The sequence below is a fragment of the Diadema antillarum genome, unplaced genomic scaffold (assembly GCF_040938485.1).
Source record: "Diadema antillarum isolate AM-2024a unplaced genomic scaffold, OU_Dant_1.0 scf00000094, whole genome shotgun sequence".
In the NCBI taxonomy this organism is placed as follows: Eukaryota; Metazoa; Echinodermata; class Echinoidea; order Diadematoida; family Diadematidae; genus Diadema; species Diadema antillarum.
Window position 1 is genome coordinate 1,835,286 of NW_027270983.1, and position 26,365 is coordinate 1,861,650.

General features: G+C 39.2%; 1 protein-coding gene across 1 annotated transcript in view; it reads left to right on the forward strand.

Annotated features, from left to right (window-relative positions):
* Positions 1 to 26,365, forward strand: part of LOC139718438 (uncharacterized) — a 162,846-nt gene that overhangs the window by 38,390 nt on the left and 98,091 nt on the right. The window contains 5 exon segments of the mRNA XM_071629910.1: positions 5,832 to 6,140; positions 7,695 to 7,886; positions 11,180 to 11,455; positions 11,914 to 11,973; positions 23,176 to 23,306. Coding sequence (XP_071486011.1) covers positions 5,832 to 6,140; positions 7,695 to 7,886; positions 11,180 to 11,455; positions 11,914 to 11,973; positions 23,176 to 23,306 — 968 coding nt within the window.

Consider the following 26,365-nt stretch of genomic DNA (forward strand, 5'->3'; position numbering starts at 1 on the left):
CAGGTTGAAGGTAAACTTACTTAAATTTTGCTCTGTCTTTAACAGAGTGTGTCGGTGATTATTTTAGAAAATTCAGAGAAAGCAAAATTCTGCGGCAATTCCTTTAAGTCTTTTACACTGTGTTACTGGTTTATATAATTCGTAACGTATCTTTGGCACTATACAGCAAACTGTTGTTTTGCTATCTTTACGAGGTACTTTACGAAATAGCAATAAGAATGCCATCTTCAAGTTGATAAATCATATTGGTTTGAGCTGTTATCAAACCTGCTGAAAACTTATATTCACACTTTTTTACCTACTTTTTGCCTACAGGAATCTCTGGCGACTGAGAATGATGGCTGGTAGACGAAGATTATTCCTTCTTGGGATATTTTCCATCGTCATCCCCTATATCGGTAAGATATAAACATAGAAACGGCTTCAAATTGTAAAAAATTATATATATATATATATATATATATATATATATGTATATATATACTTAATACTATATAATCAACAGCAAAGTTCGTTGTAGTGATATTAATTTCAAGTAAGGTGATTTGTATTCCAAATTACAAGCCGTATAATTATTGTCTTTCATTCTCTTTTGCTATTATCTTATTTAGGCGGAACCAGCGTGACTCTGGAAATACCAAGCCCTCTGACACCAAACCAGGAAGTCACAGCTCTCTGTACAGCCGATAAAGTCTTTGGATCAGCACGCGTATTTTGGTACTTAAATGGCATAAAGATTACCGATGGCGTGCAAACAACGAGTACAGTGGATAGTCTGATCCACAGAAGTTAATAGAAAGTCTGAAAGAAAATTTGGGCGTAAGTTCTTGGTATTTGAAAGTGCTCATTTATATTGCATTTAAGAAGAATATTTTGGTTTCATATGAATTTCTACCATAATTTTTGGGTATTCTCATATTTTTTTTTAAACTGATAGGATTTCGGCATCATTTTCTGCCAGCCTTCGCGCCTTTCTCTCCCTTCCTCGTCCTTCAAATCTGTGACGTCAAATGACGAGTGGGATTCTCTTTCCAAGGTCTTTCAAGCTGCATGAAATAAGACAGAATGGGTTCATATTGGAGTAGTTGCACGGAATATGAAGGGCGATAAACACTGCTTATCGAGCGAAACACTAAGTTCATCACAATAAACTTAGTGTTTTTTTTTTGGCTTGTAAAGTGCGTTTTTCAATCGATAAACCAAGTGTACCGATAAACTTAGTATATCGCTCGATAAACACAGTTTCTCTCTCGAAAAAAAAACTTAGTTAATTATCTGCTGATAAACTGAGTTTTTCGCCGATAAACTAAATTAATTGCCCATAAACTCACTTTAACTGAATTATTTGGCAAACGGCGCTGCTAGCATGGCTAGAATTTCATTGGTACAGCGAAGCGAGCGTATAGAGCGGCGTTGCACCATTTCCAATTTCAGTGGCGGATCCAACAGGGGCGCACTGGGTGCCCCCCTCTATTATTTATTTAAACAAAAGAAATGTAAAAAAAAATGGGGGTGTGGTGCGTGCACCCGTGTAGGCCATCCCTCTCCACGGAATTCCTGGATCCGCCCCTGAATTTTATGATGTTCTGAATAAATGAGACCTGCATAGGACCCATGTGCCTTCCCACACACTCCACTATTCCCAACAACCTTCCTATGGTCCTCCCTCACATCATGATTAAGATGCTCTTAATCCCCCGATTGAGAAAAAAACAAACAAACATAGAAATCTATGTTCGTGGCATGTTTAGTCATGAAAAGGAGTGTGCCTTAATACGCTGACTTTCTATTGAATTCAACCAAACATAAATTTTTATGTGGATTTGTTAGATAACAATAACAAACACTTACCACAACACGCATGTTAGCATTTAAATGCATTGAAATAAGCATCTGTGAAGTAATGGCTATTCCATGAATAGTGCTTACCAGCACATCCTCCTGACAGCAAGAAATTGTTTATTTAAGCCTGTATTCATTGGCCAATAATAATTACAAAACAAAAAGTTTGTCAGTAAATTCAGTGCCAATCAATAAAACGGATGCTTACCCAAATGTAAATTGACCTTCTTGGTCACGATTCTATGCACCATGTCGCTTTGAAAAATGCCTAACCAACTTACAAAAAAGGGTCATTTTCCAAAGTGCACTGAAATAAAGTTATTACGAGATGGCTCACTGATATATTGCTGTCGATATTTCATTTCATTCCATTCCATTTCATTTCATTTCATAGCGAAAAATCGGGCATAAAGAAGAACAAAAAATGCTTGCATAATTCCACTGGTGGAGCCAAGCAAACTGAATTCATCCATCCACAGATAATAATTATCTGGGATACCCGAAGCAAAGGAGATAATTCATCATCATGGGATACCCGCCCCTTGTCCGAATCCAAACACTCAGGAGTCAACAGTACAGAGTTTTGTGTGACGGAAGTCAACTTTCAGACAGACAAATCACCACACTCTTTCAAATCGAATTTACGGTACCGCGATTGAGCAATACTGTCAGAGAATCACATGAAATCCATCAGAGATATCTCTGATGAAATAATGACTGAAAATTGAAACAATGACATTCATCATTATACCGGAAAGAGCGGAAATACATAGTACCTCCCCGTAATCTTCCGTAAGGGTTCGAAAGCAGAAATTTGCCAATCCTTCATCGGACTCTCTGGGGATCCTACATGGAGACAGGATAACTACATATTCCGAGGCAGTCACTGCTCGCGGCCGTGCGATGGTAGAACTGGTGAGTACAGCAAAAAATAATTCATTCCAAGGAACAACACTAACACCCAAGGGAAAGGGGAAATCGCTGGTATGTGCTTGTTTTTAAGTCCATGGACGTTCTATTCATATATTGTTTGCATGTCTGTATCTATTCCACTTATTCACGCTACAAAGAAAGCAAGCGCGCCGGAAGACTTTAAGTTTATTTATTTGTTTATTGTTTATATTTTTGGGAGGGGCAAAATCTCAACGGGGGCACATTTTATGTGAGAGTGTGAGATCCTCGGCGAGGGAGCGAAGCGACCGAGAGGGGGAGGATGTTGAAGGGGGGATACCCCCTTCCCACGGTAGGAACTCTTTACGTGTTTTGTTAAAAAAAAAAAAAACTACAAAAACAAAACACAATATTTATAGATTTTCATGTCTGATCAATAGAATTTTGTATTACGCTATATTATTGACTAAAACTAACAGAAGTCACATTTGTCATGCAATATCCTTTCAGAAACATTTATTTATAGACATTTATATGCGCGAACGACGCGAACGAAAGCTCGGAATCATCGTAAATGTTTGTTTCTCGTGAACGTACGTACATGTACGTCACAAGTGATGTGCGCTTATTAGCCATTATGTATTTTTCTTCGAACAATTATATATATATGTACATATATATATATATATATATATATATATGTATGTATGTATTTACAATCTTCATATATATATATATATATATATATATATATATATTACTTGCAAGTTGTGCTACACTGAAATATCAAGTCGTGACTGATGAGCACTGTCTGATGAATTATTTTGGCGTAAAGTTTTACGACTCTCTTTTCTCCTGGCATTTTAGCACATTTCTCACACTGTCAATATCACGCTATTGTGGAAGAGTCCACAGCCTTCGGTAAAACAATACACGTTGATAGCAGCTTCTAGATAATCCAGTTTTAATGGGCCTAAACTGTTAGAAATATTCATGGTAAAGTCATTAAAGTGTTACTCGTTCACCATCTTGGGATTGGCCATTACCTCTAAGATTTCTAAGGGTGCATTGCGTGCACAGGCAATAGGTCAGCGCCAACATGCATTGGTAAGCCACTTTCACTTTGCCATTCCATTCGGTTTTAGTCTGAAATATAGGCATATTCATTACAAGCTTAAACGTGATCGCATTGTTCGAGCAATGAAAAATATTCTTATATCGCTAGAAAGTTTAGAAGAAAAGGTAAATGAATGGGTTTACAAAAGGTGTGTATCAGGGGGCACACTCGTCGAAGGACGCAAGGCTATCATCTGTATACTAAATTTACTTATGAGTGTAAGTGCCCCGTTAGGGGCGGAAATTTCGCATTTTCAGTGATGAAATTGACAATTTTTAGACAAGAAAAGTGTCTTTACTAATTTTGGTCATTTCGGGGGGGGGGGGGGGGGGGGGGGGCACGAGCCCCCTCCAAGCTTTCAGCGCACTTGATAGAAAGCATGAGATAAGTAACAGGGATTACAAAGCGTGACCGACTAATAGATTCATCGTTTCAAACGATTTTTTTTAATGTCATTCTAAACCGTAAATCAACCTCAACAATCCTGCGTTAAGTAATATTTTTAAAACAGATGGAAATCAGATTTTCCCTCATAAGCTTGATCTCTTACAAAGCAAATTTTGCTCTCAATAAATTGATAAGTGTTCATTTGAAAACTGACATGTGATATTTTACTTATTGTTAAAGCAAAGGGGTTTTAGATAAAAGTCTTGAAGTTCAGTTTAATGTAGCTATTGTAGCATGGCGCCAGTATCAGTCTGTATTCCGTCGGGTCTGTGAAGCTATTGTGTTAATTTATTCCGATAATTCCGTAGAATCTTCATCAGTCCCCTCCATTTCCAACAACTCTATTTCGGCATCAATTTTGTCACATTAATACAACATTAGTTTATCTCATTTCACATTTTATAGTGTATTAAAATGGTTAATTGTTATTACATTTTGTTGGAGATTAAACAAATGAAACGACCTGGGACTACATTTAATTAGCATGTTTGCTTTTCATAAACTCCTCTTTAAGGATTTGATTCTTTTCATGTTTAATCGTGTGGAACTTAAAAAACAATCCTAGTCTTATGACAATATGTTTACCTTGAATGTCTCGGCCATAATTTCATCATGTAGAAGAAAATTGCATTTACGCTTTTATGGTATTCTTCTTAATACGCCATTCTCTTCATCGCATGTTAATCATTGTTAATAACGTTTTACAGATTCATAAGATATACTAATGATGTAGATATAGATTGATTATGAAATTTCTTCAGATTTTCTTTTTCGTAACTTTCAATGATTTAGATTTGAGATATACATCTTCTACATTCTTATCAAATTATGCTTAAATGGTATATTGCTTTATATTGTTTGTTGATTATAGAGATGTGATAAAAGGGAAAAAATAAAAGTACCGTACAGGAGGATCCCCACTACGCCGAGCTTAATATTGGGGCCTCAATAACTTTTAACTTAAGGCATACAAGAAACTACTTCACACACATACTCACACACACACACACACACACACACACTTACACATTAAGTAAAAAAAAAATAATTCCTGGTCATGTACTCAGGTGATGTTAAGAAAGAAAAAAAAATAGGGATATCGATAATGGAAGATGGTGCGAAAGAACAGGAGAGAAAGAAACAGAAAGATATATTATTTTTGAACAGCAAATACAAACATTGACAAAGCAACGTTTGATTTCACAAACACTGAACAGTGCAATTTGGGTCATACAAGTTTAATTATTCTTCTGTCCCAGCCTCGAAATTTCGTTGCTACCTCACTTTGATTGGTTTGATTTAATTTGATTTTAAACTATAAGTTGCATTCGAATTTGAATTTTTCGATTTGGCAGTCATTCATGCCAACACTTCTCTCTCTCTCTCTCTCTCTCCCCCCCCCCCCTCTCTCTCTCTCTCTATATATATATATATATATATATATATATACATATATATATATATATATATATATATATATTTGTTGTTTGTTTGTTTGTAGTAAGACTTGTGGGAGGGTCTGGCGACCATGAAGGCCGAGTGGAGATACTGTGTGACGGGGTCTGGGGCACGGCGTGTGACTGGGGTTGGGGCAAAGAAGACAAGGAGGTGGGGAACGCGGTGTGCCGACAGCTTGGCTACTCATCCGCCGCCTTGGTCCATCACAATGCCCATTTCGGACAAGGATCGGGCCCTATTTGGTTAGACAATGGAATCTACTGTCCAACACCGGATAAAAACTCGCTATCAGAATGCTATCGTTACCCGTGGGGATGCTACGCCTCGAGATATAACCCCAGCTGTGGGCACGACGATGATGTGGGCGTAACATGTGCCGGAGAACGTGAGTATAACATAGTATTTTGCTTCGAAAGCAATGTAGTACTGTTTCCTTCGTTGGTGTTTTGCTCTGTTGGATTTTTTTTTTTTTTGTACGTTACAGCGTCATGAGACTGCCATCATCCCAAACATCATTCTGTTAACTCTCATTATATACCTTAGTGTAAAACAGTATACATTTCGCTATTGATATTCTGGTTACCACATACACAGATTTCATTCTTCTTCTTTTTTAACATATATTTCACCATATTTCGGGTACTGACATTGTCATTTTATTTTTAGCACTAACACGAAGAAGCTTGTATCAAATTGAAATTACATTTTTGTAATGCCAATAGTCATTGAAATTTGTGGCAGACTTTATCATCAATATTCCAATTATTATTTGTTTTCGACCTTCCCACATCAGTGACATTCACATTAGTAGGCCTACTGTAACTCATACATAAGGAATATTTCCGATTCCAATTCATGGGGGCGTGTACTCAAGCCGCGTTTTAGTTCGTGCTCCTAGCAACCACGGCAGCCCCGTTTCACTAGGCCATCGTGGACAAAACAGAATGGACTTGAAACAACGCGGTGAGACGGGATAGGCAAACGCGTCATGCCGTGATTGCCGTGGAAGCCGTGTCAGATCTATAGACTGTCAAAAATTGCCACAGCAGTCCAGGGGGGCATTTCATCAACGAGTTCGTCGGAGTTTTCACCGACAAATTTGCTATCAGCCAATCAGACGCAAGGATTTCATTAGCTTTTAACAGTTGTCAGTGTAAATCCTTGCGTCTGATTGGCTGATAGCAAATTTGTCGGTGAAAACTCCGACGAACTCGTTGATGAAACGCCCCCCAGGTGGTAATGAGGAATCTTGTATGCAGTGATTAAAACGGGGTGGACGCAACAAAATGGGGCGGCACGTAATAGGCAGTAACAAAACTTGGAGGCTATACCCGTAGCGGGACGCACCTAAAAATATTGATAGTCTAACCTGACCATACGCCGTGAGAACAACGTCTGATAGCTATATGTTCATCGGTTCGAGGACTAGAACGAACAAGACTAGAATGCGAAGGGGGGGGGGGGCAGGAAAATGTCTCATCTACCCACGGCGCACTACGTTTCAGGCAAATGGGGCTGCCGTGGCCGCCGGGAACATGGTGTAAACGCAGCTTCATTGTGTCGATTGAAAACAACGTGTTGTTTACCATGAATTAATGACTAGATCATCCGATAATTATCAACATGAACAGTACTGACATTGACATACGAGATGCTATATGCACTAATTCCATTGTGGCCACATCTGTGTTTCAGTTTTTAATACTATTTCTCTTCTTCCTTAAATGAGTGAAAAGCGGGATTCACCCTAAGCATGTGTCAAAAACACATTTTCTGATTGAAGTATTCATACAATATTTGTCCATGATGACACACTTAATATGTGATAAACCAGTGCTTATCATAATGATGAGGCTGAAAGAGACGCAAGTAAGAATACTAAACTAATACTAATAAGTACTAATGTACCAACTTATTATTATGATCATTTTATGTATAGGGAATCTGAGTGCTGCGGCCGCGATATTTGCCAATGGAGACTTGAATGAAGGCCTGAGTTACGGCTTCGATCGCTTCACTTACTACGACATGACCAGTAGATTGACATTCACCCCAACGACAGCAAACCACGGCGATACACTTCAGTGTCATGTGTACGGTGTCGTGCGCTCTGCTACTCTGGAGGTTACAGGTGATTTTTTCATATTTGGTATCATTACAAACGTTATCAATTATAACACATCATCAATACTTGATACACTTTATACAGTGCGTTGGAAGCCGTTTCGGATGAAATATTGCTATTCAGAGAGAATTTGAATTAGCTGAACATTTGAAATGGTCTCTGTCATATCTTGTCAATGCGTGTGCGTCTTCATTGTGTACTAAAGCCTATTACATGGATGTGGATAGCGCTCACCGGCAATGACAAAATAAACGGCACTCAATGGGGCCGTGACAGAAAACATGATATAATGACATTGGTATTTTCACACAGGAATACCGTAACGGGAAATGTAATAAGGCAACACAGTAAAAAATCAAACAATCTAAATTAGGCCAAAAAAAAAATGTTTGTTTGCCCTTGATTGTCAAAACCCAAGAGGGTCGGTAGGTCTTTTTTTAATACCCTTTATACTCATGTAATTTTGTAACTTTGGCAGGGCATCTCGTACACTCATCCTTCTGGCAATACTAAGTACTTCGAGTTCTAGTTCAACTTTGTACAGGATATAGCGCAAGTTTAATGCACTCAAAACTCCAAGCAACTCCATTCAAATTTACGTCTTGCCAGGGAACGGTAAGGCGTGATTTCACGGAGCGCGCGAACGACTTGTGAAGGACGTGAATGGCAAAATCCTGCATTCGTATTTTAGTCTGCAAAAGATCGCCAAACGAACGTGAGGGTTCGGAAGCGTCGTCAATTGTTCACGAATGTCGTTTTTACTTCGGCGAGAATTAAAAAAAAATCTGAAATTTTTGCGAACTATTTCCGAACCCTTGGTTGTGATTTGCTCGTGATTCGTTCTCGAAAGTGTCTTAAAAGCCTCGTCATATGCGCAAGACCTTCTCAAGACACGCACGATGTTCGCAAAATGTTCGTGAAATCCCAAACAGACCTCGAAACTTTGGAGAATGTCTCGCGTATGTTTTGCGAAATTAGCGAAGTTTTTTCAATCATTTTACGACGTAACCGCATCCTGTTGCGCGTACCTTTTAAGACATTCTCAAGAACGTTTAGCGCATGCCTGGCGGATGTATGCAGTAATTGCCTTCCTACGTTTTCTACAAATCAAAATCGTAGCATACATCTGAACATTTAACATTTATTAACAACTTAATAGAAAAAAAAAAGAAATTAGCGACTATCAAAGAGAAAGATATATCTTATGTACAAAAAAAATCGCAGAATACACTTAAAAATGAATCTAAAGTATGCCAAAATTACATTTAAAACTCGAGATTATGTTTTGGAGAAACTGTAAAAAAAAATCAAGTCCAGCGAGACTTATCCTCCTCTGAGCCACTTTGGAACTGACTTTTGGTAAAGTCCCATACAGTTCTAAGGTGGTGATCCTAATCGTATACTGATTGATGTTTAGTGCCATCCTGAGCATCCTTGTGTAACAACCATCTAAGATTTTAGTGAGTCTTCTCGTCATAGTCCAAGTTTCAAACCCATAGAGAAGTACTGACTAGAATGTGGCATTCAAGAGACGAACTTTAAGGTCCTTCCGCGAAACTGACTTCCAGAGAGCTTTAAAGCTATGACATGCTGTTCATACTTTTCTCTTTCTTGTGTCTACATCCTTCTCAGAGTTTCTGATTTGGGCTCCAAGATATAGGAAGTCATTCACTAGTTCTGTTGGCTGCCCACCAATATTTGTGACCCTTCTGGCTTATAGATGTATTCTCGACCAGATATTTTGTCTTCTGTTCGTTCATCCGTAGTCCTATGCTGGCAGATACCGACTCTACTTCCCTCATCCTTCACTGTGTTTGTCGTCTGCAAACTCTGTGTCTGATATTTTCTTGGCCTTGGCTCTCCTGCTCCGTGCTGGTATGAAAGTGAGCCCAATATTTGGATTACTCTCCAATGCTATAGGCACAAACAATAATATAATGCAATTATGAAGAAGAGGAAGGGAACTAGTGTATCGCCATGAAGTACTCCGGCAAGAATCTCGAAGTGTTTGTTTTACCATCAGGCGTGACCGTAGTTCTAGTGTTGGTGTAGAGCAGGAAGATCAGGTGAACAATTTTCTTTGGGATACCGTAGGCCAGCAGGATTCTCTTGAGCATACCCCTGTCGATGGAGTCAAAGGCTTTCCTGAAGTCAATGAAGACCATAACAGCAGAGAGGTTCTTTGCTCTGGCTCCCTCTAGAATTCTTCTGAGTGTTAAGATGCGGCTAGTTATGGAACTGCCCTTTCTGTCTGAGTATTCTGCTTAGCCCGGAGCTTCTATCCACTTCTGGCTAGATACGATTGAGTATCATTCTAAGGTCTTTGTCACTAAAGATGTCAGTGAAATACCTCTGTAATTATTGATATCTGTGAGGTCACCTTTCTTTGGAACAGGGATAACTTATCCCCCACTGTTCGGGGCGACCATTTCATCAAGAGCCCCATTACAAAACCCTAGAAAGATTTCGCATCTCTTCATCACCTCTGGGGAGATACCGTTCTCTCCATATGTCTTGCTTTTTTAGTTTCCTTTGCTATGTAGAGTTCATCTAACGTAAAAGCCTCTGCTGATATTTCTAGGTCCCCGAAGATGTGCTTGACTTCTCCAGTGTTTGGTGTGGTTAGTGGTGGTTGATCCAGCAGAACCTTGAAATGGACTAGCCATTTTCTCTTTCTTTCCTCATGATTTGTTCCTTGTGTCCAATTTTGTGCACACACTCCTTCTCCCTGTTATCTCATTTATCAACTTCCGGCTCTCTTAACTCTTACATCTGTCAGCTGCATTCTCTACTCACCTGATCTATTCTTTCAGCAGTTCCTCTTTAATCTTGGTGTAAGCGGCACTGAGCTCACCAGTTCTCTCGTCTACTTGTACCCTGCGTTTCTCTGTGTTGGATCATCATGATATTGATCTTTGGCTGCTCTGAGAAGTTTCCTGGCTGCACTAACTCTAGGGTCCACTGAATTATTTTCCCTACTCACTCTTTTCCTTTTTTTTTTTTTTGGTATCATTGACTTGTTAGCTTCTGGTATAGCTGTCATAAAGTCCCCATACTTCTGCGACTCCCTGTCTGTCGCGCTTACCATGGTGTCATTTTCCTTGCACAAAGCACTAAACATGTTCTTCACTTCCACACTGTATTACTTCTGGGGTTCAGTGTCTTCCCAGTCATACTTTACTCTTTTCGGCTGGCCCTTGACTTTTCTCAGACCTAATCTGACTTCAGCCGTCACTATTCAATACATTAACAGTAATCATCATAGTCAATACATTAACAGTAATCATCATATTCAACAGATAAACCACTAGAAGGAATCATAAACGTTGGGTTTGAGACCCGAGAGGATGCTGAACCAAGCCTTATCATTACTTGCCACGTGGATCCGGAAGACCAACCCTTTCCACCAATCAACACGTTCCTCATTGCAATCGACGATAGCGTTATTTCCGATTCAACTTCTCCTACGGTGACGATAGACGCTCAACCCAACACCTGCATCAATGTCGTGTGCACTGGTATAAATGAATACGGGGAGACTGAAGCGACCAAGACCTACTGTCCTTCACAGCCAGGTAAATACACAATACTTTTCTTCTTGTTTTAACGAACATTAAACTGAGAAAACGTTGGATTTCATTTGCTTTCCTTCTTCGGCTTAAAATGTCTATCCAAAATGAAAGAAATTACAGCTGTCAGTACCTTTTCTTTATGTGATTCTGGAAGATTTTCCTGTGTTAACACAAACCTCATAATAAATGATGTACTCATGCCGTTACAGTGAAGTCAAACTGTTAACAGTTTTCCAACATTGTGACACCTTCGACTAGAAAATTGTTGAGACCGAAATGACCACATACTGTGTGAACTTAAGTTCCCAACAGTCAACATCGAAACTGCATTTCATGTCGCTAGAAGATCAATGTTGATGATACGACAAGGAACCTTCTAACCAATCTTTTCCTCGGTAAGTTTGAATATTTGACTTATTTTTTTCTTTCGTTTTTCTTTTTACTGTTCTATCTTGATCTAGAACCCGGTCCCGAACAACCTGGTAGCAACATCCTTAGGATCCAGACGACAGAAATCAGAGGTGAAGGAAACCTGGTAACTCTAATCATCACCTGTCATGTTGACCTCTCTGACCAGCCTTACCCACATCTCCACACATACAACATTACAGCTGATAACGACACCTTGTCCTCCTCCAGCTGTGCCTCAGCGATCCTGTCTCCACTCCCCGATGGCTGCATCAATGTCACGTGTTCTGCGACCAACGGAATCGGAGACACGTTGTCATGGATGGAACATTGCCGGACAGAAATTCATTCTGGTAAGTTGAAGTATCATGGCTTATTCTTCTATAGAAGCAAAGCACGCAATGCCTATATGGAACTAAAGGTACTTCTTAAAGTACCATGGCTTCGCGGCCTCAATCATGAATTACATCTCACTACTTTCAAATTTTGTGTATGATAGGGATCAGAAATCCCCTAGTCATTTCACGGGGTAAAGAATAAGAATGTAATATCGTCGCTCACAGAGACACGTGGGGGCGCTAGAGAGTTTTCATTTTAGGGCTACGAAGAAGTAATGAGCTTGTCGAGTGATCCGTGATCTTCGCGGGTCACCTTCATCTGGACTTTATTGTCTGATGTTACCCACAGCAATTCAGCTCCAATATGTGATCGAGGTTACCGTCATATTGGAACAGCGAAGTTAATTTGAACCAGTACGACGGTATGATAATTCTTTCATATTCTCTTTATCGTTATAGTTATTTTGCGACGTTTCGCCACAATCTAAAGTGCTTTCGCTGTGTTAGAAAAAAAAAAGGAAGACTTTAATCAACAATTACAAACAAAACGAATATGTCAGCAAGGCATATTGTAACGAATTACTCCTAGAGAGAAATTTAAGCTGTGGTTGCTAGTTCAGAAAAAAAAAGTCCGAGATAAAAACCATGCACTACTGAAGAAATGCAGGGAATATAAATCAGGAAGGAGCAATTATCGCTGCCGTTGTACATTGGTGCTTTATCGATAGGGGGTCCCATAGCTAACCCTCATCGACGGGTCCTTCAACAATCGTCGACCACGTACGCTCTTCTCGTCGTCGTTTTCATCCTCTCCATCATCACCTGCCTCACTGTCCTCTTGAAGAGAAAAAATGTCTTCTGATTGAGGTGAGTATATTCACAGCGTGTTTTATCTACTGAATCCGTGCGTTTTGACAATGTTATCGAATAGAATGATGGTATAACATTCACAATTAGCTAGTATTTGTTACCATGTTACCATATCGGTATGTTGGCAAGAAACCCTAATAAAACCTTGGTATCTTTACTTGGAGTCATCACCTGGTAGAATTATGAGAGATGCAGACGACGAGATTAATGTGTTTGTCAAAAGAAATAAGAGTATCGGTAACAAAAGTTACACTTGTTGGCTTGACATGTTGTGTTTCATCGAATACTTTGTTGTTGCTTTTTGAGAAAATACAAAACACGCGTAATTTCATGAAGTGCTACCCATTTATTACATCATTGGCTTGTCTCTTATTTCATCAGAAGATGGATTCACTATGTCCTCCTTTTTCCTGATTTATAATACAGTATGTCCCCCCCCCCAAAAAAAAAAGAATACAATCAGATTTTCGCATTGATAACACCCAATATGATTAAACTGTGTAAATGCTACTTCAGGGTCTTAGAATATAACATCTTAGTTCTATTTTGCCGAAAACCCGATTCAATTTGGTTTAGCGGTCACAGAGAAATGTGGATTGTTGTTATTAGCATGTCATGAGTCTGATTCTTCCAAGTTTAGCACTTGGACGCTTTTATATGTGAACACAATAGACAGAACTTGGAGGGAGGAGATTCCTGACATACTCTTAAAAATTCCTCATTTCTCTTTGACCACTGAAGCAAATCGAATGGGGTTTTCTGTAAGATGTGGGCAATGAGTCATAGTTCGAACCCTTAAATTGTATTGGATTGATTCAAAATCTTTAAAGTTATCATTGCGGAGTTTCGCGTTGTATATATATATTTTTTTTTTTGGGGGGGAGGGGTGGACATACGGTATATTTCTCATTTACGATGTATATTCACTGCCTTCCTTGCGTTTCACTTTCCTCCTGCAGGAGTACCTCAAATGATATGCTTTAACCCTTAATGTGTCAATGAGTCAAATGTGCACAAAGTTTATACACAAACCTATGGACTAAGATTGATGTGGCACGTATAGTGTTTAGTGGTGGGTACCACCTGGCTTTCCATAGACAAAATAGTTTCTTTGAGAACAAAGAATGCTGCCTATTCTTCAATTTACTTCACATCCTGCACGTTTACATTTCGTTGACAACAATTTTAAGATCCCTTTATGACATTTGCCTGCAGGTATGGAAAGCTGCGAGGGTCAAAATGATGGAAAGCCTTGGATATTCACCAAGAATATTTCCTCCTGAAGAAGAATCCTAACTTGTACACTTTGTAGGTCTATCTTAGCTCACTCTGAAATCATTCATAATGTAATGTGTGATGTGTGTTTTCCGAAATGGAGTTATTGCCTATCAATGATATTTACGTCACTGCAAGTGACTTGGAACGAAATGAAGAGCATGCTTTCAAACCAGAAGTAGTCAGGGGATTAATAATTATGATACAACGACGTCATATTATTTAGAAGTGTATAATTCAAGGCTCGACGTTAACTTTTTTTTTTAGGGGGGCGAATTAAGGCCATCAGAATCATCAAATTGCATTTTTTTTTTTGATGGCTCGATGATGCAATTTGGTGACCCCTAAATAAAGAAAATCATAGAAAATGAAATAGTTTTAAAAACTAAGATAATACAATAAATCATGATGATTACTTAGTATGTCAATATTTACAGGTTCGACAATGCGCATCAAATGCCAAGTACTGTGACTAAGTGGTAAGAAAGTAACATTATAGAAAATTAGATAAACATTGAAATGGCGAAGAATCTTAATAATTATGCGAAAATTGGCAGATATGTTCAAGGGGCTAAAACAAAATAGATAAATTCATAAAAAGTGGTTACCCGACATTTATTTCTGATGGCCCCGGGCCACGTAATAGAAACGAGGCTGCAGAGCAGTTATTTTCTAATGGCATCACTGGTGGTAATTTCATTACTTTATGTAAAGCAACCAATTGCGCTTCTGTTCTTTTTATAGTGTACATGTTATAGGATCTCAGTGAATGGTAATCATGACATCAACAAGTTATTTGTTCAATAAAGAAATCGAATGATTGTGTAGTTCTGATATCGTGTTCGTGTTTTTCATCAAGCCTCACTAAAATGAAAATCAACATTGACGGTTTAAATTTGACACGTTTAAGCACAGTAATAACATACATAGAGCGAGAAGCTTCTGTAGAAAAGTAAACGTGGATCGTAAATCCTGAATTGATGATATCACTAGATTCAAACTCACCCCCCACACAATTATATATATATATACACTCAGCAAAAAAAGTAAGTTCCCCCCTAACATTTTTGGATATATCTCAAAAAGTATTCCACCGATTTTCATAATTCAAACGGGAATGGATAGGGAATTTCATTACTCATAACATGAGTGGCATATCATTGCCACCAGATATCATTATTGGTGTAAAAAAAACGCATTTTATGTCAAAATGCATGGGAAAAAAAGTTGCACTTCAGGCTATATGAAGCATATTGTATACATTTCTATGTAAGTTTAATAGCAAATGACCTTTTTAAATTGTGCAATTCTCAGGAATTTCTTCAGGTACAATGTGCTTCCCTATTAAGCAGATGTTATGCATACTTTTTAAACAATAGCCTTTTCAATATGAAAAGTTGGTAGAAGCCATGTGATTTGTAATCCCAATCTGGGTTGATCACATTAATGTGCCTATGGCCATTTTGCATCATGCGCTCAAGTTGTAGATTAGTTTGTTGAGGGAAATGGCACCGAACGTATGGAGTGGCCTGCAAGATCTCCTGACTGTAATCCAGAAGAGAATCTTTGGGATATCATTAAGCGGAAAGCGAGCAAGAAGGTGAAAGAAGACACTTCACTGCAAGAATTTCAGCGCATCTTGCAGAGAGCATGGGCCAACATTGAGCAGCGCCAAGTACAAACTTTAGTTACGAGTATAAGGAAGAGATGCCGACTGGTCATTGAAGCGGATGGTGGACATATCAATTATCAAATACTTCACTGTATGCTCATGAAAAGAAAGAGATAGAAAATATGCAATAAACCATGCTTAAATGTTTAGAATTATGAGTGATTGTTTGATTATTTGTGTAAAAGTCGTTGCAAATCACTAAAGTGCAACTTTTGTTTCCATGCATTTTGACATAAAATGCATTTTTTCACACCAATAATGATATTTGGTGGCAATGATGTGCCACTCATGTTATGAGCAATAAAATTCCTTATCCATTTCCGTTTGAATTATGAAAATCGGTAAAATACTTTTTGAGATACATCCAAAAATGCTAGGGGGGAACTTACTTTTTTTGTTGAGTGTATATATAAATATATGTAGTGCGATGATGCTGATACTCGTACCGTACGCCTCTGTCATCTTAGGAAGAATTATAGTCGAGACAATGTAATGATGACAAAAGATGTCGCATGAAGCCGGCTGTTACGAGGCTTTCGACCTTGGTCTTCCTCAGCTTTATTATCTGCTAAGCAGACGTGTGAGTTACTTGGGTGTCTTGTGGCTGTCTTGTGGCGGGATGAGAGTGATCATGTCATGACATTCACAACAGTAAGTCAATATAAAAACTCCGTTAGAGACGTAAATTCGACGAATTTTCGCCCATAGGGCTTTGTCAAGTCAATACATTTACATGTATAATGTACATGAATGTGTGTGTGTGTGTGTGTGTGTGTGTGTGTGTGTGTGTGTGTGTGTCGTGGCATGCTTCAAAATCATACAATTACTCTTTTGCAGAACTCAGTGTGACTGTATTCAATGTAACCGTCATCTAAAAACAACAACAAAGTCTCTTCTTTTCGATCTAGATGGTAGTAAAATCTTGCTCCCAACAAAAGGGGTCCCAAATACAAAATGAGGTACATGTAATCAGAGGTACGAGCAGGTATGCTGTTACATCTATATCTCCATTGTTAACTCACCGTGACGACATTACTTATTGAAATAACTCGATATTCTTCCTAATGTACAGTTAATCAAAATGATCGTTTTAACTTGTTTTGATTGCATGATTGTTTCATTGTTTCATATCATATCTGCCACGATTCACGTCATGTGCTGAGACTACTACAATGCGTGAGGCACCTGGGCATCACCAGTAATTGAAGAATTCGATCGTAAAACGAGTAAACGCCATTCTTCTGAAGTTGAGATATCTGCGATTAGAACTGCTACAAAACAAAGAAAATGATGAGAAAAAATAGGATTTATTTTTGATCACAAATAACTTCAAAAACATCAATTTCATTTTATAAGTGAAGTGTCACTGGAGATGTTTCATTTTCCTCTATCTGATGATGGACTGATTTTGAAATCTTTAAAAATGGCGCTTATACGCATCTTGCGATCAAATTCTCAAATTCTATATCTTTAAATCACGATCAATGTGGTATTTCAGTTTAGCCGTGAAAATCTTCGAACAGACGGCTTCAGCAAATTGGGTAAACAGGATGGCGTTACAATCTGAGTATGCGCAGTCAAAGTCCATTGCAGACTTTCTATTGAAATTGATAAGCTAACTGTAAACTGGTTTATTCATACTGACTTTCAGTTTCAGTTATTGCAACCACTTTTGTCGGAAAAGAGTGTTATCATGTGCTGAATATTGTCTTTTAACGTGCGCCTGTGCATGTGTGTGTGTGTGTGCGTGTGTGTGTGTGTGTTTGTGTGTGTGTGTGTGTGTGGGGGGGGGGGGGAGGTTGTAAACCCCGAAGAGGAATGTTCTCGATTGAATGTAATGAATAGAAGCAGATTAAAGATTAAAGCCGAAAGGGACTAAACGATTTCCAGAAAGTCGGATAATGTGACCTCAATGAGTAATTGTAAATGTGGCGCCCACGGGCACGGAATAAAAGGCCTGCCTTTGTGACATTAACATGACGTCACTCCTTGCATGTTTCTTTGTTGGATGTCACTACCATTATGTTTGATGAAAAGTTATTCGTTTCAATGATATTGCTTGAGGAAAAAAGACATTTTGTACACATACACACCATAAAAGACGGAGAAAGTAAAATATTCCTTACAAATTAAAGAAAATTCAGTTTCAACGGTTGTGTCCTATACGTGATATCACCACTCATTGCTATCTTTGGAGATCGGTAGGTAATAACGACAGACACGTCTTAGAAGCTTGTTTCATGTCTCATCACCAGGACGCCATAGTTGTACTATTACCCCCTAGGGTGTTTCATAAAGCTGTTCTTAAAGTTACGAACGACTTAAGAACGACTGGTGATCAGTTCTTGTGCTGAATTATAGCAATTCTGATAAGTTTAGCACATCAGAACGTGTTCCAGTTGTTCTTAAGTCGTTCGTAACCTTTAGAACAACTTTATGAACTTCCCCCGTGGTCATAACTTCCTCTTCTTTGATCTGATTTCGCTCAAACTGTCCCCAATCCACCATGCGCTTGAGTCTGCCACTTGTTCCCCTGTTCAAAAGTAGTTTTCACTTTCACGTGTTGATCCCATTTCCATTCCCGATAAGTTTTAAGCTATTGAATTATAGACATAGTTGTTCCCCATTCATACCGCGACGCACATACCACGATTGCGTCACCACAAAAGATACATCCGACTCTGACGGGGCAAACCGCATGCAGCATAGCGAGGAATGCTGCGAGCAGTGAGACGGACATCGAGAAGCGACTGAAACGGTTCATGAAACCCTTTTTGTATAGTTCGTTTTGTTTTGATTTGCATGTTTGTTATTTCTTTGTTAATTCCATCAAGGAGTTCATAGTATGTTGGTCGGTTGCTGTTGTTGCTTTACTTTGGTCTTCAGCAATATAAGTGGGAAAATTATGCCTAGATTTTTTAAAGAGATTTTTAGGATGAGTTTGTTGTGGTATAAAAGGAAATTGTATAGCTGGCTTTATGTCGGAATCCCGAATCACGACCAGGATCCGGGAGTGTTTGATAAAACGTTTGCACAGTTCTGTGGCGTTCGTGACTAATTGGCTTTGGATTAAGAGAATAATCCAAACCATTTTTTTTTTTTGAGGGGGATCTCTATAGAAGTTCATGAACTCAAACCCCTCCCTTGAAAAAGTATGTCATATAATACATGTTGTATAGGAGGACATTTCTCTTGATAACAGATTGAAGATTTTGCTTAATTTTTGTCTGTCATAAATTGTCATTCTGATGGTGAAGTGCTAGTGTGTCTCATTCAAAGAGATTGCCTAATCAGTGCTCTAGTCGATTCCATCAATTTCATGTTTCATAGTTGGCGTATTGATGACTAGCGAGAAGAAGAAAAGATAGAGCACTGTAAAACTCACAACTCTTTCTAAATTTTATTCTGTAATTTCATCTTCCATGCATGTGACACATCGACTGCCTGTCGTGTAGACCTAACATACCCTCAAGTCTACCGAAATACTCTCCGGAGACTCTGGATGTATAATCCGATCACACTCTTATTACTTCCACAAAGTTTCTGAAGAAGTGATCTTTTTTACCTCCGTGCTTTTATTTCTTTTTGTTGTGCATTCCTCTAACGCGCCACGACCAGTGAAGCGTGACACAAAACGACGATTACCCCTATTCCATTCATCTTTTTTTTTCCTCCTTTAAAACACATCACTGATTTCCAAACCTACTATCTGCTTACAAAACCTGGTACATGTAATAGTTCTGCCCTCACTTCGCCAATCTTGTGGCAGTTTTTTTTTCCCAGTGCACTTCTATAAACCACAGTTTGAGTGAGGGGGAGGGGGGGGGGGGGGGGGCAACGGGAGAGAGAGAAATACCAAAGGTTTTGCAGCACTCCCGACGAGGAAGAATACAAACTATTTCAATTATTTCCTTTTTTCATTCACGTTACGATGGGACCTCAATGTTGTCAAATTGTTAAGAATCCGCGGAAAAAGTCACGCAATGGCATCGTATCATTATAACAGCTACTTATGAGGGGACTTAACTTAACCCTCTTAGAGCCACTTATTCATAACACACCGCTACTCACTCATTACGGTGGGAATGTCGGGGTTAAGGACTTAAAGTTGCATTACCCTTTTCACCCAGGACGGGTTGTCTTAGGCTGCGTTCACATAGAAGTATACTATTCGGGTATTCGGGCTCGTTTTTCGAGGGCACGCGAATAGCTTGAATCGAACTATAGGATTTCCTCACACCGGTTCACATAGGAGGGCACTATTCGAAAGTACCGAATAGCTGCGAAAAGTATAGCAAAGTGGGAATCGAGCTTGTTCGATTTTCTCGCAGCGTATACCGTCTCTCGTTTATGAAATAATTACACTTTTCCAGGTCTGGATTTGCCCTTTAGCAAAAATAAGCATGTAGACTGACATTTCATGCAGTTTAGAAATTGTTAATAAGATTTGCTGGGATGTAGGAGGAAGAAATCCTCACTGCATGGGATGGTGAGTTGACGGTGCGGGTGATGGTGTATTCGGTGCCCGAATAGCGAATAGCGAATAGCGAATAGCGAATAGCGAATAGCGAATAGCGAATAGCGAATAGCGAATACCGAATACCGAATACTTCTATGTGAACGCAGCCTTAGACCCGTGGTATATTTTGTGACGCAATGCCCTATCTCTCATCACTTCTGATACTTTTTTTCTAATGTTTTTACTTTCGCAGCTTGCAAAAGGGAACATGATGTGTGATATACTTGAAATTATGTTGAGGTTACACAACGTTGTCGTGTTTAATATTATATACAACATAAATGAATAAACAGATATATCTATGTATAAAATGATATAAATCACTTTCTATGCTAAAGCTGAGGAAATAAATTCAGATCTTTTAATGTTTGGTGCGGGTACCTGTTGTTTTTTTTTTGTAAACACTGCTACACTTATCAGTTGTAAACATCAATAAAATAGTAATAAAGAATAAGTGTTATGTTGATGTCGTTGTTGCTCATGAAACGTGCAAACGTTGATCTTTTATTTCCAGTGTAGGCACCACATGTTTCAAGAAGAGGACTAAAACAAGAGATCTAGACTCAAGGATACTGTTAAAAACAAAAATAGCTGTGGAACACAAAGTATACATGTTTGTAACAATTGTTCATATCAATCATTTATTTTGATATCATGAGATCCCTTAATTCATAATGCATCTGTATCCTGACAAAAGACGTCAAAATTTTAGCATTATAAATTTTCGTATTTTGCAGGACACCTCTGTACTGTATTTGATTTTCTTCCAATTTCTGGCGTTCTGTAACTTCTGACTTTGAGTAACAAGCATGTTGCGAAACATGCCTTGGTTTACCTATTGGAAAAAAAAAACAGCATCAGGAGAGATGGGACGTGAGGTAATTGCAACCTGTTGTAAGAGTCCATTCATTCATCTCTTTGAATAAGAATAGTCCGCCGGATAGCTTTACGCATCACGCGTTACCCAATTCACACCCATACTCAGATCAGAGGGCGCAAGGTTCGCGTAAAGCCCGCCGCACACTATACGACTCACAACCTTACGACTGACAGACTTTGGATCCGAAATAAATCACAGTATCCTCAGAATAAACACCGCTTGTTTATTTCAGATGCACAGTCTGTCAGTCGTAAGGTCGTGAGTCGTATAGTGTGCGGCGGGCTTAAGGCTGCGTTCACATAGAAGTATTCGGTATTCGTATTCGGTATTCGCTATTCGCTATTCGCTATTCGAGCACCGAATACACCATCACCCGCACCGTCAACTCACCATCCCATGTAGTGAGGATTTCTTCCTCCTACATCGCAGCAAATCTTATTAACAATTTCTAAACTGCATCAGAATGTCAGTCTACATGCTTATTTTTGCTAAAGGGCAAATCCATACCAAAAGTGTCATTATTTCATAAACGAGAGACGGTATACGCTGCAAGAAAATCGAACAAGCTCGATTCCCACTTTGCTATACTTTTCGCAGCTATTCGTACTTTCGAATAGTGCCCTCTTATGTGAACCGGTGTGAGGAAATCCTATCGTTCGATTCAAGCTATTCGTTTGCCCTCGAAAAACGAGCCCGAATACCCGAATAGTATACTTCTATGTGAATGCGGCCTTAAGTGTACCGAATGGTCATCTCTCAGCTGAACCGGACATGTTCCTCTGAGGCTTAGATTAATCTGAAACGATGGATCAGTGATAACATTATCAAGCTGATGTGTGTGTATATGTAACTTACTCTGTCTCTCTGCAGTCACAGCGCCATCAATTGCTGCTTTCCAGGAGGCTGCCCTACCTGTCATCAGAGGGATGCTCCCTCCTGCGTAGACTCTATACTACTCTAAATAAAGTCCTGGAATTAACTCGGATGCTTATATTTTTACTACCTGCACTAGTATTTTTTTTTCCATTATCGCATACCCTATCTTTACTCTGTCAGCTATTTTTACATCGCGCATCACAGTTTAACTTAAATCACGAATAAGCTACTATCGGGATTAATGTATTCAATGTTAAAGGTTGTGAGGTATAAAAAATAAAACATTAACTGTTGCGAACTGAAGAAGCAAATATAAAGAAGAAAAAAAAAGCACAAAAAACAGCAAAGTTTTCTATCCAGCGATGGTTTCCACTCTTTAGAATAGAGTCTGCTCTAAATGATGCTGAAGACGATTGGGCAAATTCTACTCGCTTCGATGAAGAAGCCAGAACTCTTGGTCTCGGGTTAATTTCACGGAGAGCTTTGGGGTAATTATTTAAATCTGAATTGAGGTGGAGTGAAAGGGCTGAAATCTCCCCAAAGTCACCACCCGTAGCCTTCATTCACTCACACACCTCGAATAGCTCTGCTTGCGCAAAGTGTAACAATATAAGGAGCATTCCTGTTACGTAATGATGAATGGCTTCTTCGTTCCACTGCGCTTCAAGAATGGCGCCCGAAGAGCCGGGGAAAGGGGTGTAGCACTGCTCGCTGCATTCTTGAGGTGTAGCTTTATTGAAAAGGTCAAACAGAGCGGAGGTATTGTATCGGACCCTGCCCATGCTATGGTCAGTGCGGCTGGGACCTTTCGTAAAGTCTTCTTTCTACCGTCCCGTGGCCCGCCCGGCTTTCGTTCATTTCACTGAATGCCCTTTTCCAAACCAGTGAGTCGTAACAACTGGCGACTCCGTCTTGAGTTGAAGTGGGGTCCCCTCGGCGAAACCAGCAGCACTCCACCCCTGGGTCGCACTGCCAACGGACCCACCCAGTACTCCCTGCCATCATGGCGTCCCCATGTTGGAGAATATCTTGTCTTGTTTCTTTAGCAGTGGCCGTTGCCATCCTCATCAGTGCATCTGCCAAACCACTGAAATCGGTAAGTTATCTCTTAATGATTACCAACCTAGTTTTATATCGTTTTTTTTTCTTCCCCCCTACCTTCATTGGGCAAGGGCTGTGAATACGGCAAGTCAATCTCTCTGGCTTAACCAGGTTAAGTAAGGACGTGTTTGTAGCCACACCCACGCAATCCCAAAGTTGTCTTCTCACTTTAATTAAGCATTGTTAAGTCGGGCATCCAGGGTAAGTAAAGAACATCAGAATCCCGGCAGTCGAATGCGTAGCAAGAGTATGATTTGACGTATGATATTCCACAATTCTACAATTCTAATTGATATTCTACAATAGCATAGTTTCTTTCAACAGGTTTCACTATTATTGTTCTCTATTACAATGGCATCTGTGTTCTGGGACATGGTGGAAATATTTATCTAATGATGTGAACGAACGCCCCTTTTATAGAACTTTCGTTTAAGTCTTCATTTTTGATAAAGTATAGTATCAAAAAATACCCTACGCTTCAGAGCAGGACAAGACATTTCAAATTTACATGCTCACCTGTTAAAACGTTATTGACATCGCACGTCAAGAGATACTTGACTTTACTTAACGACTTTTCCAGTTGTGTTGTTGCTTTTTTTTTTCTTCCAACCCTCGCATAGAGCAATGTATCCATGACTAGCATGGCTTTATGTAAGAATGATCGACAATGACATGCAATCATTTAACTTTACGACTAACGTTTTGGAACGGGATATACTTACGATGTAAGACGCCATCATGTAAATTGAATAAGGATTGCTTAAAGTAACCCTGAAAGTAACATTTCTGAAACACCTGTACATTGTACAATTAACAGGAGAGTCTTGTAGGTACGTAAGAATGAGGCGTTGCCTTACACACCATGTGTCACTGAAGCATCCGATCCGTACGTGTTATTCAAATAAAAACCATTACACCTGTGCTACTGCGCAGACGCGAAATGCTTGAGCTCCGGTAATGCGTGTCCATTTCAAAGTCTCTGATCTCTCTGTGTCTTCTCGTTGTTAATTCACTTTGAAATCGTAGCAATGTCGAACAACCCTGAACAAAAGACGTGGTTTCTTGCGTGTCAATATCTATGGATTTTTCCCCTCGCTCTCTCTGAGGATCTGGTAAAGAGAGTTAATTGACATGTCTATTATGGAATGCATTTGCAATATAGTTGATATGCAGCTACAGTGTTGCTTTGTAGGGCACGCAAGCTTTCTTATTGAAGAGAACGACACTGCATTGTACGAAGAGATGAATCAGAGTCTAAATGTAGTTGTATGATGGTCTTTTGATATCGACACAGGAAGATGATGGCTGCATTTCATATCTTAGCCAGGGCGTTCCTCTATTTTGTCAACCATTTCTGTGCAGCAACGTCGACAACAACATTTTCAGCAATAAGAGTTGTCGAGTTGTGGAATAGTCTCCCAGATCTCAGCAGCCTCTGTAAATAGTTTCAATTCAATTCAATAATGGTTTTATTTCAATCGTATTGCAGTCAGAGACTGAATTGCACGATGTTACAATAAAATATAATACATACACAATGCAGATAAAAAGATTTATAAAATTACAAAAAGCATTGTAAAGATAGACTGGATGAACAAGGGTCTAAAACCCATGATCTTGTTTGTGAATCAGCATAAGCTGTGAGACTTTCGTACATGTACACATTTTTGTCCTTCCCAATACATTCAACTTGTCCTAGAAAATATATAAAAATTAAAAAAAAAATTAGCTCGATGAACAGGAATCGCATTGTATCATTGGATTAAATCAAATTGAAGTAAGTAAGAGTAAGTGTATTAACCAAGAAACCAAAACAATTAAGAGGCGCTGAATTGACTGAACATTTCTAATGCGAAAAGTATACTGTACTGTATGCAGTTTCAGAGTTTTTTCTTCACATGTTCATCATGGCTCTCGCAGTCTCGAGTAACAAGTGATTTTGAAAGCTCAAGAGTCTTGTTCCCTGGCAGATTGAAGTTTATATCCCATGAACGTCTACTAAGTCGGGCAAACCTTTGCCTAAAATACACGTAGGAGATGAGTGTTAACAGGAGTATATAAAGTTCTAGGTCGGTACTTTCAAAATACTATCAAAAGTTGTAAGTTGAAAGTGTTTTGAGAAACTTGGGCGGCCATGGGCGACAGCGTAAGCCAATGGCTCACCGATGAGAATCTGCCGATAAAAGTATAAAACTAATTTGCTGTATCCCTTTCTATTTAACGATCCACTCTGTCGAGGATGCCCACACACATTCAAAGTCAGTCAGTCGAATGAATGGACATCAGTACCACTTTGAAGTTTCTTTTCTTTAGAGTATAAGCGCATCGCAATCATCTGCTGTCATTAAAATCCAGTCGTAGGGGGGAAAGTTGACCTGTAGGATTTGAGTGTTTACTTTGGAGAAGAGCGCAAATATGCACTTGCGCTCATCAACCTACTGCTAACCACCTCTCACTATAGCGTATTCCGTGTTAAGAAGGAAAGCTAGTGCGGGCGCTCCGAGCAGGTGCGAGCAGTAGACATGACATGTCCAAGTACATCGTGATAACTTTATATCTCCTAAAGATAGTGGTGATACGAAATATTGTTATCTGTAGTCAGTCATCTTGCAGATATGCCCCAGCGTTATCTGGAGTAAATCGTAAATGATATCTGCCAGCAATCTAAATTTAAGCAGTAGAACCCAAGGTATAGTTGTATATCTAGGTTCTTGCATGGCATTTGTACTTGCTAGAGACTGCGCGTAAAGCCTCATTACTTTCTATACGTGAAGAAGTTCATGTAAGAACTTTCAAGAGCTCACTTTTGTTGCCATCCTTAAATGGTGACGTTTTGTCTGCAACACTTACCCATACAGTCACAAGTAAAGGAAGCGGAACTAAAATACAACAAAACCTTCAATATAGAGAAAATAATAAATCGATCTTGTTCTGCTCTTCTGAGAAGAGAGTGTCTCACAAGGGTGATGGTATT